This window comes from Lineus longissimus, chromosome 18, assembly GCF_910592395.1.
Source record: "Lineus longissimus chromosome 18, tnLinLong1.2, whole genome shotgun sequence".
NCBI lineage: Eukaryota > Metazoa > Nemertea > Pilidiophora > Heteronemertea > Lineidae > Lineus > Lineus longissimus.
In genome coordinates this window covers 13031012-13046692 of record NC_088325.1, presented here as the reverse complement: position 1 = coordinate 13046692, position 15681 = coordinate 13031012, and the positions used below count along the sequence as shown (strand labels likewise).

Below are 15681 nucleotides of genomic sequence, written 5' to 3'. Positions count from 1 at the left end.
CCTTTTCGACATTGTCGATCTCTGCTCGTCCTTTTTTACTTATATCCGAAGGTAGATTCATGGTTAAGACCTTTACTTTCGTACACCTGTACTTGTAAGCTTACATGACAAGATAAGTTTGTCTTCGTTAAACTCTTCGCAATAAAGGTTTTTGAGAGAGAAAAAATCCAAAAGCCTTTATTTCGAAGGGTGTATGTTCCGACTTTTTCTGTTCGTTAAGTACAATTTGCAATATATCACCCAAACAACTTTATATGCGGGTATGGCGAAACTTGCAATACATTAAAAAGCATCTCACTTAACATGAAGATAGGGCCTATTCAGGACGCATAACATCCTATTCGAACTCAAACACAAAACTTAGAATTCCGAAGTGTAATGGACGTACCAGTACTTGTATATAGGCGGTAATGATAATTATTGTATCTGTGAACCTTCATCTTGTAGACTCAAGTAATGTTAGCTACATAGCAATATATACAAGAATACAAACATCACATCCGTGGTTAGTAAACTTCTCCGCATTGGAATAAACAAGAACATCGTGTCGATCCGCTTACTCAAAACTTAAAGTAACTTGCAAGATTCAGTTTTGATATGATGCGAGTGCATAGTATTGATCAAATGCTTTGTAAACACACTACATCTATCCGAAATACAGTTTACGACAGTCGAAGCTTACTTATCTCGTTTCTTGAACGGTTTTCAGATACATTGTCCACGATATGAAAAAAACACCGTTTTCTCAATAACAACTCCAATAAAAACATGTGAAAGGAAATCTCTGAGGTGGGATTGGCGGTCTAATTATATTTTCCCTCAACACCCTTGGTGTGCTTGGTTTCCAGCTTGTTATGACCTCCAGCACTGCAAATACTGGCCCCGGCAATCCTGCCAGGACTAGGTCTTGACCTATCCCTTGTGACGTAGAGATGGACTGTTGCAAAATGTCCTTTCTGTAAATTTTCTTCTGGGAATTTGTCGCCCAATTAAGGGCTGACCATAGGCCCCACCAGTTTGACTAGAAATTGAAATCCGTTAGCAATTAGAACTCTTTCCAAGCGAAGGGAATGCCAATTTCAAGGGTGAGAGTCAGTTCTTTGTGCTCAAGAGAACGGACTTCGACCCTTGAAATTGGCTTTAACTTCATTTTGAAGTTCTAATTGCCTTAGGATTTCAAGTTCTAGCCAAAATGTTTGGACAACCCTTTTTACTATAACAACTCCCATATCAAGTATAACTTCTTTTAAACCAAACCAAATGGCAACTTGCAACGACATATAGTTCGTGCTGTTTGAGCGTGTTTATGGGTTGGGGCGTTGCAGGTGTCCAACTTGTCGTTTTTAGTGCCGTTTATGTTAATAAAACGGACGTAATTGTGAAAATTTTGGAACAACAAAAATGTCAAAAAGTCACACAGACATTCAATAGGATTCCGAAATTCTTGAAAGATGAACAGTCATCGAATGTTGGAAGTGTTGAGTCAGTCGTTCAGTGAGACAAACAATATTGCAATCAAACCGATGATAATCATGACGACATCTGAAATCTCAAATTATTTCAAAGATGACCGCATCAAGGAAAAAGTGTAAAGAGAGGTTTTTTAAAGTCTGAAATGAAGAGTTATCACTCTTCGAAGAGACTGCACACAGTCTGAAATGAATAGTTCGTACTCTTCATAGCGACAACAAAAGTCTGAAATGAATCATTAAACAAGAGTGTAAATATGACTAGAGTAAAACTGAGAATGATATGAAAAAGGCTGTACTCACCGCTAACGACTTCATCCTGAATGCTATTATTAAGTACAGTCCACAAACCCGCTCTGTCTCGCTTTTATCACTTCTGACTGATATATCCCGTCACTGATATTCAAATGGCATCGATAAGGTGAGCAGCTCGGGTTCTAGACAAAGTGTGAAGATACGACGACAGGTGGCGTGCTGTGATTGAGTGTGGGTGTGAGAGATGATCGTCAACACTGGCCTTGTTCCTGCTCGTATTCAGCTCTTGTCTTTGCTTCTATGTGTCGTGAAAACCAATTAGAAAATCGCTTTGAATGGGTAGGTGTAATCTGATGAAATCGTGCTCTAGTTTGGATCATCGGGGGCGGATGTCCCAATCTCCAAATGAGAGGACTGCGCTTTATTTGCCTTCTAAACCGGAAGAGACTAATTTTACGCTGGTACCTCTCCCAGAACTTGGCACACGATGACCGGAAAACTGAAATGCAGTGCGCGTACATCTGACGAATTTATGATCATTATTTCTTCACGACGTTGTGTGATGATTTGAAGCATAATTTGAATATTAGTCAGCTTTTTCGGCAAGTATCACTTAGCAACCGTTACTAATGGCGAGAATAGGAGGTTGCGGATGTCGGACTCTCGTCTCGTCCCCTGGTCTTGTCCGAACTCATGTTGGATCGATCATGCAATGAAGAGTTGATCCGGGATTCGTAGGCGTAATCAGATAAATCTTCACTAAACAGTGCAGTAACGTCTCAGTGTTGAGTGTTAGTCTTTTGCTCGACGTTCTGAATACAGAATAAAGTATTTGTCAAGTCAGGCTAAAAGTTTCAAAATTTTATTCAAGTTAACGTTTTATACCTTGACGATATGAAGTTTAAGTGTAACGACGCAAACAATTGGTTTTTCATATGAGTTGTCCGTTTCAGTCATAAATTACACAAATTTGATTGTTAGTATGGACAAGCAGATTTAATTTAATAAAATATTCCATGTTTGAAAATCGACGACCAACTTCTGTACGGATAAGCTCCACCAGGTGGCAGGTGTGTAACCACTGTTAGCCAGTTCCGGGCCACTCTCTGTAATGTAATCAAAACTACCTTCACTTGGCTGCAGGTAGTTTTACCATTGAATATGACCCGTCTGGAAATAAGTGAGAAGATTTCGATTTGCCACCCCGCTAGCATGCTAACCGCCTCAACCGCCCGTAATGCCCAATTTGGCACTAATCAGATCCCCTAATTAGCGCTCCACATTTGACACCAGTTCTCGGGTGCAACTGGAGTGCATCCTTTCCTGTCACTAATTGATGTCTTCTCACTAGAAAATATGTCATATCATCAAATTAGCTGGGCGACGGGAATGTTCCTCGGACTCCCTTCGGCGCAAGGACGATAGGCCAACTTCATCATTTACTCATAACTTTATCCTTTGGTGCGATGGTGACACTAATTGACCGTGGTTTACGTACGAAGGTTGTAACCCTTTTTGGCTGACCAACAACAAATCGATGATACTCTCCTCTTGTGCCCCGATTCAAGGTACAATGCACGCTTTAGTAAATTTGGGGCAAAAGCAGTAGCCTTATACGGCTTATTATAAATCGCCAGATGCGGAATGCGAAATCGCGAGATGCCAACCTCGGTGAGAGTACCATGCGCCACAAGATGTATTGCAAATATGGAACCTGAAAAGGCGAACATTCATGAGACCGAGGCTGTAGTAGGGAGCTATCCTTGTTTTGATTGGCCTCTTTGAAAGTTTACACTGGTGACTGATCCCGAGAAAAGGGCTAGAAAAGTACAATAGGAACGTACAATAGGATAAAGAAAACAATAGAACGATAGAACATTTGTAATTTTAAATAATGTCATATATTATCAATTCTTCTGTACATGGTATGTGTTATACATGCAAGTAAATTAGTATGGCACAGAAAAAGCAGTCCGTTGAGAAAATAACGCTACTTCGTTTAACAGTTACATGTGGAATATGCTTTATACTGTACACTGTAACAGTATAAATAAACAGACATCAAAACCTGACGAAATGTTCTCATTACCCTTAACCTATTGCGTTATGATATCGCTGTGGCTTCTCTAACGTGACCGTGATAAATCGCGGTACGTGTTTTTGGTAACACATGTGCATCGTGGAACTTTTGGACTCGAAATATCAACTTCTATCAAACTTGTCCGATTATCAAAATTTCCGTGCTCGACTACACCTCAAAAGTTTACCAGTTCCTCCCCAGACTGTCCAGAATATCGTATCCAATTTTCAACTTCAGGAACACATACATGAATTGATGCGACGCTGTCTAACATTGTCAAATCAACACCTAAAAGGCTTAGACATTTAATGGTGGTCTTGTCTCTTCGCGATGTCTTCTACCAATGGCGCTTACACGAATCGGATATCGTTTTCTTCCTACTCGCATGACAAAAAACTGCCGTCAGTCGCAAACCTCGTCTGTTGTGTTTCGGGGACTTGGTCACATTGAAGCTACAGGTCACTCTCAGGGAATACTGCCATTGGTATATTGTTATTATCTGCAAGGAACAAAGCAACTGACGTTATCTTTGCGAGCCTACCGACGACTCAGTTGTGGTCAAAATGTGATTTATATATTGTATACCACAGCCTGCCCAAAGCACGAAGACCGTGTCATTTGCCACCAAACATGCACAACAGCTTCTTCCGCTGATGTCTTAATAGGAATTTGATCCTTGAATCCTTGAATCGTGTACTTACTTTCACATTCTTCGCATATTGACTTCGAGGGGAATGGATGGTCTGGCACGCCGTCTGTAACATAAATTGAATATGACACTGTCCAAGTAGAATGTTTAGCATTTCTATCAAGTCACGTCAGCTCATGGTCAGATTCCGGCATGGCTTTTACCAATACCACGACAAATGGTGCCTGGGCCGGGACTTGAACGTCCAGATAGGATTCCTGTGACGATTCTTGATTAAGATCTAACAGTTTCGTGAATATGTTCAAGTAAATTAGTTTCCAGATTCTTGTAAAATTCCCAGTAAAGGTCTTGGCCAAGAATCGTGGAGAAGGTCGCCATTTAGCTTGAGAAAATGTTATCAAGAAGCACCAGTAGCACAACTCAGTGCTGTATATCCGTAGTCTCGAACTCTCTAAAGATGGCAACAGTATATGAAAAATTCGAGGGTCTCACCAAGATAGTTTTCATAGGCTTCATTAACGTATGCTTGATCTTTTCTTTCACCTAGAATGCAAAGAAATTAATAAAACATGAATTGTATAGAAAAATTTCGATACAGATTTTAGGCCGGGTCTATTTGGCAAGCCGCTCGCCGAACAGGCATATTTTTTTGTTCTGTTTGGAGAGCCGCTTGCCAAACAGCACAGTAAAAAGCCACCCTGTTCGGCCAGCCGGGCTTGCCGAACTGGTAAAAATCTACCCTGTTTGGCGAGCTGGAGACTTTACTTTAATATTAATGAGTTCGGCTTTCCGTTCAGGACAAGAAAAAGTCGCTGTTTGGTAAGCCGGGCTTGCCAAGTAGTCACTTCCTAGATTTTATATACAAATAACACTGCACATGAACCAAAAAATATACTTCTATAACATGTCTTACGGTGATTTGCTTTTCGTGATTAATTCAGTTGTTTTTTAAGACTTACATGCATTACATGAAGGGGACTTCAGCAGGAAGGTCACCCGTCGACTTCGCTTTCGACCATTTGTAAAAACGACTCGCGCCATTTTTGAAATATCTGCAATCGGAGTGAGGAGGAAATCAATTTCATAGCTACATAACTCTGGCTCGAAAGTGCTTGGTGTAAGGAAACCAAACTATTGTCGACACCATGTTGAAACAGAGGAGACGGCTAGAAAGCGATAATTCCATTTTACTTTACCGTGGTTTTTGTAACCAATGGCAAGACGGAGAGAACGATTTATACATGTGTATTTAAAATTTCAGTGTAACAATATCCAAAGTCCTAGCTACATCACCCAGTTTCATTGTCTTTAAATACATCCAACAAAAAGAATTTGTTATCACGGTCATAGAGTCACTGTGTAGCGAAAGCCACTGATTCACTCGGATTTTATCTTACTTTATAAAGACGGAAGTTATTCCCAATCCACAAATACCCCTCCCCTCAACCCCGTATAGCATTCCGCGAAGATGACGTCACTGCAGCTGCTGCCCTCTATTTCCCCATCGCTGAATTACAGGCAATGTCGGACAAACATGCGGTTTCGTAATGGATTCAGGCTTTCTAACTATAGGGCAATTAGATTCAATCTGGCACATGTCCGAGTGTTGGAAATACTACATAATTGCTCTGAATATTTTTCTCTCTGACTCTATGGAATCATTCATGCTAAAAACAATGCAGGGTCAAAGATAATTGACTTTGAAATAAGCTCAAATGCGTAGAAATAAGTGTCGATATCCGACTGTCACGTGACTAAAACGTCATCAATATTTATGCAAATGACCTTGTGAGCTATAAATAGTAACTTCGCGGGATGCTATTCAACAGATGGGCCAACACTGCTCATGACATCTTACCTTCATTTAGCGGATCATCAACTGCACCCTCAACAGAGTTCCGCCTTTCATCAGCTGCAAGAGAAAGTGAATACGTTAAAGGAAATCTGTCTAGAAACGCTTGTACAGATGGGGTTTTGAACACACTGGCCGATGACACAGTATTTCAACCTTCTTTTTATCACATTTATCATGTCCTGTATCCCAATCTTAATCAGATAGTCAATTACCATCATGTCTGGTTTAGAAAAGGCTACTGGTGGACATCGAAGCTGAACTACATGCACAAAACCAGAGTACCCCATACGGCAATAATAAGAAATTCAAACGACCGAAAGGCCCTTCTGAATACGGCCTGAAACATAATAGACCTCCAATGCTTCGATGCGCTTGATTTCACAAACCAGCAAGCCGTGGGACGATGCGGACCTTCGCAGAGAATTCTGGAAGGAAAAAAATCAAAAAGTCCTCTCATCGGGACTCGAACTCGAGACCTCTGGTTTTATTTGCCAACACTCTTATCCGCGAGGCCACTGGGCTGCTTGAAATGCCTGTCGTTTTATACGCCTTCATGGAACGTGCAAACATTTGTGTGTAATCTTTGCTCAACATCTTTGAGCGGCTTCCAGTGGGCAACTGAAGGGAGAAAGTCATTTTTTCTTTGCTGTGCGTGTATGCGGAGTTTACGTTTTCTATGAGCAATGTTCACCTTTGTCTTGGTGTTTTCTTCTATTACATGTACTTGAGAAAATTTCTGGTTCATCTCTCAAAAATAGAGCATAATCACCATTCATATAAGATATATTTGCTGGCAGCAGTTCACAAGAAAGCCCCCCTAGCTCAGACGGTTAGAGTGCTCGTATTCTGAGCCCGAGTTCCCGGGTTCGAGTCCCTGGAGAAGATTTTTATTTTTTTCTCTTCCATAATTCTCCGAGACTGTCCACATCGTCCTGTGGCTTGCTGGTTTGTGAAATCAAGCGCATCGAAGTATTGGAGGTCTATCATGTTTCAGGCCGTATTCAGAAAGTCCTTTCGATCGTTTGAATTTCTTGCTATTGCCGCATGGGGTGCTCTGGTTTTTTGCATGCAGTTCAGCGTTAAATTATACAACTCTAGTCACGTTCCAGAAAAAGGAATGATAAATGACCTCTCGCTGATTCTCTGACTCATAAACCTTCTTTTTTGCAGAACTCCATGTAGACAGCCTAGAATTACATGTACTTACAATCAGAACCTTTATCCACGCCTACTTCATAAGCATTGCTTTTTAAATGCCCTGAAAAAGAAAAGAACATATTTTCTACGTTACCACAAGTTACATGCATATATTCGTACAATTGCAGATATCAAATAAATTAGTGGATGGGTTAGTCCATTCATTCTTTTTCTTCGTTTGATAACAGCATTAAATTCTTAGATCGGTTGATGTGGTTGCCTGGAACTCCGCAATGTGCTGAAATCCACCTATTCCGCTTTACTCGTCCTTGACAGATGTTGAGTCTGGGTGTTTCGATGACAAGGAGTCGCCAGTCTAGTCAATGTTGTTAATTTGACGTAGCTTAAAGTTTGCCGAGTGTCTCTGTGGAGACCTAACCTTGTGACCTGTGCGAACGCTTGATAGGGTACATTTTGAATGCTTATCACTTGGCTTACCTTTTCCCTTCCTACACTTTTTCTTGGCGAGGTGACAGGCCAGTACCAATGCCAGTATGATCATGCCCATTCCAAGACCCCCGCCGAAGAAGGAGGCGACTATCAGTTTACCTAGAAAGAAAAACATGTTGATAGTAACACGCTTGTACCGTTTGGCCATCCAGAGGCAACTGCGCCATTCGTTTCGGGCAAGGATTTGCACATCATTTCCAACATTTTCCCAAATGCATTGTAAGTGTGGTCTACGTAACGTGCGGTAGGTTTTGCTTGACATCATAGCTTCCAAGAAGAAGTTAATAGCAATGCACCCGCACACCATGGCTTCAAAGGAGAGCTGGCCAGAATGCACAACCTGGAAGAGGTGATCATGAAACCTCAACAGCATTTTACGTGCATTGCAGGTTTTGACCGATGATTACGACCATGCCTCATGGATTCTTTTTTCATCCAAGGCATTCGCTAAGCGGTTAGAAAATTTTAAAAGGGCATTTTATAAAACCAATATCGAGACTTACTAAGTTCATCCTGACTGACAGCTATGATGTCCGTCTCCTCTTTGTGTACTCCACTGCCGCCACTCATAGCCCATTGCTTTAATATGTTGTCCTCATCATTGTGGAAGGGCGGTGGTATGGTGGGTGGTATTGTTGTGCTGACGTTGTTGGTTGACTTCTTGTGGCAGGCGATGGTAATTGGCTGGTCGGCTGAAACATTGGAGGTTCGATGCATCAGCGAGACCAAACATAAAAACTGGCTATGTTCAATGTTCCATCTAAAATATGATATCTATAAATTTTAGGCAGGAATGTCAGGGAATTTGCGCAAAACATTCTTTCAATGACACCACGCGGCTTGGTTAGTTTAATGACTAAAGACCGGTTGAAGATTACTGATCAATTTAAAGATGCTATCATACCTCTGTACTCAATCCTGAATTTTCCATCCCCAGGCATGCCAAGATCGTAAAATCCCAATAGGAAAGACTCGGCATCAAAGCTCAGAGGTCCCAGATTAAAAAGCGGTGTATCGCCTTGCACTCGGCGCCTTCGCGTTGTCTTTTCCTTATACGTTCTCCCCCAGAAAAACTCTAGCCTTTCTTGATAGTTGTATTGGAATTGCCTATCATGGACGTAGACGGAGATTCTTGTTTTGTTAAATGAGCTTGCATCACACCAACACGATGTCCCTCCGTCGTAGGTGAAAGTTTCCGGGTAGCCTGGGCTCTCGAAGAAGGCGCGTTCTCCAAGAGTCTTCGTCATTGCTGCGCATGGGTCAACCGTTTGCACTAGAAAAGGAACAGGATAGAAGTTCAGTGCCAAGAAGTTCCCGATATGAATCCGGTGGTCAAGTAATTGATCGTTTAAAAAGCAGAAATACTTTGTTGGTAAGTAACGATGTAGCTCTTTATCGAGACATTCTGGTGACCGCAATAAGGCAGAAAATATTGATTGAAATCGCGTAGACACCTTTGTCGGGATTTCTGGTATAAGATAATTTCAAGCCAGAAGCATACCTGCTCATCCCTCTAACCAGTTAGAACATTAAGATACGTAACTGCACAATTGGGAAAATGCATATGATTTCAGTTTGCGTGAGACCTACGACCCTTCTATAACACACTTACAACTCTATTTATTGTTTTTTTCAATGTGACAATGATCATTACCTTTCATTTGAGCACATATAACTCCAGCAGCCTCATAGCTCTGACACGGGGTGCTATCACCCCAGTTGTATGTCCTGTGACAATCTGCCAGGCTCATCTCCTGCCCTGTGCACCTCACGTCACTGAGGAAGATGTCACCCGAACCTTGGCCGAATCTCGACTCGAAGGTGGCTGAAGTAGCGTAGCTAGATGAATTAGAACTGTATTAGTTACTTTGAAGAAAGCTTTTATAAAAGGGCAGCGTGCCGTCATAGCAAGGACGTATCGTGTAGCTCCTGCCAATGAGATATGATAACATGTCATAGAGGGTATGCCAGACCTTAAAATACAGGTATCAGGTTGTCGCAAAATAGTCCGGCCCTGTATGTATTATGCTACCAACATGACCAATGCTCCTCGACTCTATTTTGTACTTCGTACTGATGAATTAATTTTATCGCAATGATTTCAAAGAAATATCGGTCTAGTACACAATTAGATTAGGATATTCATTCGAATGGGAGCACGTTGGAATATCGAAAATGAGGCAAAGCTCCATTATGATAGAACGACTACCAGAAAGTTAATTGGAGAGTAGAAATCTTCCACCTTTATGATTTCATATAAGCACATGAAATCATATAATGATGATTTGAAATATGGTTGGATGATCTTTAACTATGTACTCACGCGTATCCTAGCTGCCTACAAACCACGCCGGCGTCTACCCTGTCCCAACCGTCATCGCACACAGTGCCCCACCGCCCGTAACGGTAGACTTCGACGGTCCCGTAACTCGCTGAGCCGCCTGTCAGCCGTACAGCAAACTGCTGTTGGGTCTCTGAAGAAGATGTCAACAGTTCCTTACATTTAGTGCATAGTGATCTTATGGTCATGTTCAAGACCACTGGCGTGTTGGCTCGTGAGCCTATGAGCCTGTTGCGTGTTTTCCGATTAGGCCTCTGTCAAAGTAGAGATGGTTCCTATGTCTTATCATAACGGTTTTTAAATACATCACAGAACACGCGCTACTGGTACAGCCGAACCTTGCAATTTCCAATTGCCACAAATTTTACGCTGCTACGCGCCACCCCACGCGTCTCATAGCAATGCCGAGGTCAACAAAACTTCTGTGAGAATGGGGCGCGCGCCGTCACGCATGGCTTAACATCCATTATCAAATCGGTATCTATGCGGATGACATTTTGATGCAAGAATAAAGAATTTTCATGACAGCCAATGAGCACATTGGCTACTGGGATGTAGAAGTGCAGCCAGGCGCGAAAGTAGTTTGAAGGTCTCAGTTGGCATAGCTACAAAAACGGTAAACGAGTTTTTGTTGAATTCTTTATCAACATTGCACTTAATTGTCAAAAGAAGTTATATTTGTACTGTAACAAAATCATTTCTATAAGCAAGTGGGAATTCCCGCCCCTTCTTTGGAATCAGAAGCTTAAAATCAGTGTAATTTGCTCGTTTAGCATCCTGTTTTCTGTCACCAACATATTCTTGAGCTGTTTGAGTAAGGCATGTAAGACAAACTGGTTTGAAAAGATTGTGACTAACCCCACCCTCCAATACTGGCCTCCATCTGTTGCGCAGGCGATCTAACCTATACTCTTAATGAAAATTCACTCTTTTTTAACAACCAGCCCTTGGAGTTCATTGCAGAGGTCAGTTAGACCCTTTCCCTTGCAAAACTTCATGCGTTAAAATACAACTTACTGCTTTCTAATTTACATTTCACAGCCGCCATGCTTCTGTTGGTGCATTTGGAAACATTTTTCACCCAGGACGAACTCTGTAGACAGTCGTGTACTACAAGTTCGTCCCCTTTGCACTGGACATCATCAAGGAGTACCGGTCTTGACGTAGAGTCAACAATTCTGTAGGCCTCCTCGGCTCCGCTGGAAACAATACAAAAAGGGTTAAGAGCCAGAACGGTGTGTGTGCCCATAGGTGGCGACAGCCGTTGAACAGGAGCCGCATTATCTTGCAAGCCCTTGATTGTCAAAATGTGGTGCCCGGAGCTTGATAAGATGCTGTAGATTAGATAACATCTTTACGTGGGACACAACATTTTCTGGCACCGATTACTCTCCTTAACTTGACGGTAACTTGCCATACTTCAATATTCAAATATTTGAGTAGACTCGGTTTTCTCAACCACATTGTCTAATTGCGACATTTCGATCATCGACACGAGGGTTTGATTCTTGACACCAAATGCATTAAAATGTCTATTGCAAGACCCCAAAGGTAAACCTTCACCGGAAAGCCCGATGAACAGCACTCATCACAAATTTCGCGCGCGGTACTCAAACATAAGTAGGCCAATTCAATAACTCAATGACACCCTTGATATTCATTTCATTTTCATCACAAACTTATACGAGAGTTTTAGAAAAGGAATTATAACTCTCACACGGAAACACAGTTAGAGACATGATGATTTGAGGCGTATCCGTGAGCTGGGTTACCATTGGTGGTCCATATGGAAAGTTCATGTCAGGACGGGAGTCTCGTTACGATTTTTATAAGAATCTTGTTTAAGATCATATTCAACTTGTTCCAACATTCTGATTTGAAATATATTACAGGATTTCAAACAAAGTCAGCCAATTCCACACTCATTACCTTCGTAAAAAACACCACTGGACTAATAAAAACTTGAGTTACCTGAATCCAAGGTGCCTGCAGACAACATTCGCGGCCTTGATGCCCCACTTGTCTGCGCATATCGTTCCCCAGTAGCCCCCTCGGCGGACCTCCACCAACCCTTCGTGGCCTCGGTACAACCTCACGTCGAATACACCTTGTATTTCTGTAATTGAGATACGTATGATTTTTCGTTCAACATGAGTTTAACAGAATAAATAAATGGATTGTTAGATGACGTATTCGAAAATACTTTTAGAACTTGCATTACATTTTGAGAAGATTATGTTTGACTCCTTCGAGGCAAAACGCACCAGTTCGTCAGTTTTTTTGAGGAAAATCAAAATGAAGTACCTATGCGTGAAATTTTATTGAAAACCGAATATGTAGCAATTCTTTGAAGTGCAGCGTAAGAACAGGTTCAAGTAATAGGCCTGTCTTTTGATCAAAAGAAAGAAGGAGGCATTGGCTTCATTTGAATTGTCCGATGAACGCCTTTTGAAGTTGTAGATGCATATTTGCTTGGGATCAAATCACATTTATCATAACAGGTCTAAATGACATTGTGGTTCTAGATTCTAGAGACTGGCGCTCGGACAACAGACCAAGCCGCAATCTGTCTCTTACTTTTCTCGGGCGTGCACTCAACCCCTGCTGCCATTTCGGTAGCACCGTTACTCGACGCGTCGCCCCAAGGAGTGTGTCTGCAATCCTCTAACTTAGCTTCAGTCCCCGTGCAGTTGATGCCATCTAGAAGTATATTCCTGTTCCCTGCGCCAAAGTGTCCGACTTTTATTGCACCCCTTAAAAGTAAAAAGCGAAATGAGAAAAAGAGAACGATTTGGTATTTAATATACACGATACTCCCACCTCATCCACTGATCTATCCCCGACCTTCCTCTATCTTAATAATTTACATATTGGTACTTATATTTACACACATTTACAGAGGTTTACCCAAAGTACCTACTTGTATCCCATTTGCTTACAGGCCACCGTAGCATCGTTTATGTCCCAGGTCGAATTGAATATCGTGCCCCAGTGGTTTTGGTACCGCACGGCGACGGTACCGCTACTGCTGTTCACGCGATCATTCCTGTACATATCAAGAAGGCGAAGCACGACAGTTTGTTGCGTGGCCGTCGCTGAAATGATGATGAATTTCTAATTAGCCATCAACAGTTTGCTTTGAAATAGGACGTTTATACAAAAATATTAGCTGGGCCTGAGAACTAGCTACGTTGAGACACAAGGCTTCGTGATCGCAAATTCTCTTCAACGAGCCGAGACTGCCTGGGGATAGGACTTGTTGGGACACGATGGCAGACTTCTGGCTAAATATTGGCTGCTCGTTTCATCGTCAAGCTAGTATTCCTCCTAAAAGTTTTGCACAGGGCCCCGAGGGAATAACTGAGTTGTCGCATGTCACTGAGATTATGTACATATTGGTAGGCATATTCTTGATGGATTGGTAAGGATAATCACTTACCGGGAAAATAGACAGAGAAGTATTCGCCCTAGATGTGCTCGGCGTACTTTGAATACTAATAAGCATAGGAGTAAAGTTTTACCCGGTGATGTATCGGACAAAAATTAATATGCAAAATAGCATAAACGGGCCCTTTGAAAAATTCGACAGGAAGCCACTACGCATGCACTGATACGATATCTTGTATGAACACGTTGTGGGTAGGCCTACGGTGGGGTTGAAGTTAAGCAGTTCAAACGTACTTCAGCTTGATTTTTAAAAGGTTCATTGGAAATGAAGACATTAAAGTATTTTGATGATATTGTTTTATATCCCGTTTGTTATTTGCTGAAGTGTTTCAATAGCAAATATATAATGATGAAAAAGCTAAATTATCAAAAACTTACCTGTCATTAGCAAACATAGCAAAGATACAACCACTGGTAAATTGACAATGTTTCCAAGCATAATGTCGCTTTTCATGTAGTCCTCAAAGTCGAAGCAGAAAGTGTAAATATCCAGAAAACAGAAAGTCAAAAATAGCCTTTTTGTCGATGATGAAAACTGCAGGCAGCGATGTTTCATCCGTCTGACGTTTCAAAAACAGTATGCTATTATCCTTTAAATTTGACGTCCATTTAAAACCTTTGATGGAAGTATCCTGTCACTTTTGATGAGGACAAAAATGTATATTGATGATTGAAATGAACGGAAAAAAATCCTGTCATTCATGAAAACGTATCCTGAACTGGCCGCAAAAAGCTAACCGGCTTGTTAAATCGACAAACTAGAAGGCCTTGAATGTGGATGTCCGTATCATGTACAAACTACTGGTCGTAAAAAATGGCAATTATCGTATCCAACTCCTATGACCCCGAAATGTTATGAATAAATCCTTGAACCCGAAATACGGCATTACGGAGTATCCAGGTACTCACTGCGCGGGGTCCCTGAGCAAGCTGATTCTCAAGCTGTCGTCCGCCGTCACTCAACCAAGTCTCGACGACATCTCACCCATAACGGGTACCGAAATGCCCCAAATATTTGTTTTTCTAATATATCACAACAAGGTCCCCCAAGCGGAGCGAATTCTTTCGCGCACGCGAACTATTCATGAGAAACGACATGATATTCTTTTGTGAATGCGAAACTAGGTTGAAATACTTGTTGTGGGCAGTTTTGCCTTTGTGATCGAATAGCTAGAATTGTCAAGCTAGACAGGTTGTATTGTAATGTGGTGTGTAACCAAGCGGTTTGTGATCTTCCGAGAGATTGGCGTATTGCTACCCGTTATATCCAGATTTAGACTCAACAGATCTGGGCGAGTTAAGAATTTCTATTTTTCTGGTTGTATTTTTGAGGCTTATCTATTTTACACTTCACAGTTGTAAGGGTATGGCTTGGCTTTTTGTGAAAAAAACTAGTACCTGCCTGGAAAGGGATCCAAATGACGGATTATGGTACATTCACTATCGAAACTAATGACTTCATACTAAATGACCACAAAGAACTGTTCGTCGACCGTCACTTTTCTCTTAGAGAAATATAAGAATCCTGACCATATCCTAGCAATGTGTGTTATGCAAGAAAAGATTGTCCAAGCCAGATTGCCTGTACACGTAGCGCACAAGTCGTGTATCAAAGTTATTCTTTGGGTATCATTTAGTTCAGGTATAATCATCACGGGAAATGAAATGTAGTTGCTACTATTATGTCTTGAGAAGCACTCTTGAATACACCTGCTTCAACTGTTAACACAACGGCCTCACTTAATCACCTATATGTGACAAGTTAGTTAAAAACATCAGAATGTTCCCAAGGGACAAGTAAAATATTCCGACAAAAAACACTCCTCAAAAGGCTATGCATCCTACACTCGAGCCGACATCTTGCCGTCCGCCAAGTGCTCGATTTAGCCAGATACCGGAGTGATTGTGAGAAAGGAATCTGTCCCCTTTCCCGGCGCC

The 15681-nt window shown here is 41.6% G+C and overlaps 1 protein-coding gene and 1 long non-coding RNA gene across 2 annotated transcripts in view; both read right to left on the bottom strand.

Moving 5' to 3' along the window:
* The window catches only part of LOC135502181 (uncharacterized), a 63753-nt gene extending 61763 nt beyond the window's left edge, over positions 1-1990 (bottom strand). Inside the window, exon 1 of the long non-coding RNA XR_010449737.1 lies at positions 1773-1990. This is a non-coding gene — a long non-coding RNA (uncharacterized LOC135502181). The remainder of the gene's footprint in view (positions 1-1772) is intronic.
* Positions 1991-3628: 1638 nt separating this feature from the next.
* Positions 3629-14720, bottom strand: LOC135502091 (deleted in malignant brain tumors 1 protein-like). The gene is made up of 16 exons (XM_064794645.1): positions 14122-14720; positions 13217-13391; positions 12874-13049; positions 12268-12412; positions 11314-11495; positions 10279-10429; positions 9610-9794; positions 8860-9228; positions 8459-8647; positions 7944-8054; positions 7516-7566; positions 6312-6365; positions 5413-5505; positions 4946-4996; positions 4506-4559; positions 3629-4303 (listed from the first exon to the last, which is right to left on the bottom strand). The coding sequence occupies exons 1-16, from the start codon at positions 14297-14299 to the stop codon at positions 4257-4259; spliced, it is 2211 nt and encodes a 736-aa protein (XP_064650715.1). The 5' UTR covers positions 14300-14720; the 3' UTR covers positions 3629-4256.
* Positions 14721-15681: the final 961 nt, after the last annotated feature.

Bases quoted from the DNA above. Each gene is read 5' to 3' on its own strand.
- LOC135502091 (XM_064794645.1), bottom strand. From the start codon at position 14,299: ATGAAACATCGCTGCCTGCAGTTTTCATCATCGACAAAAAGGCTATTT. The intron at 8,648-8,859 runs GTATGATAGCAT...CCAATGTTTCAG, and splicing joins ATTCAGGATTGAGTACAGAG to CCGACCAGCCAATTACCATC. The intron at 8,055-8,458 runs GTAAGTCTCGAT...TTTTCTTTCTAG, and splicing joins TGTCAGTCAGGATGAACTTA to GTAAACTGATAGTCGCCTCC.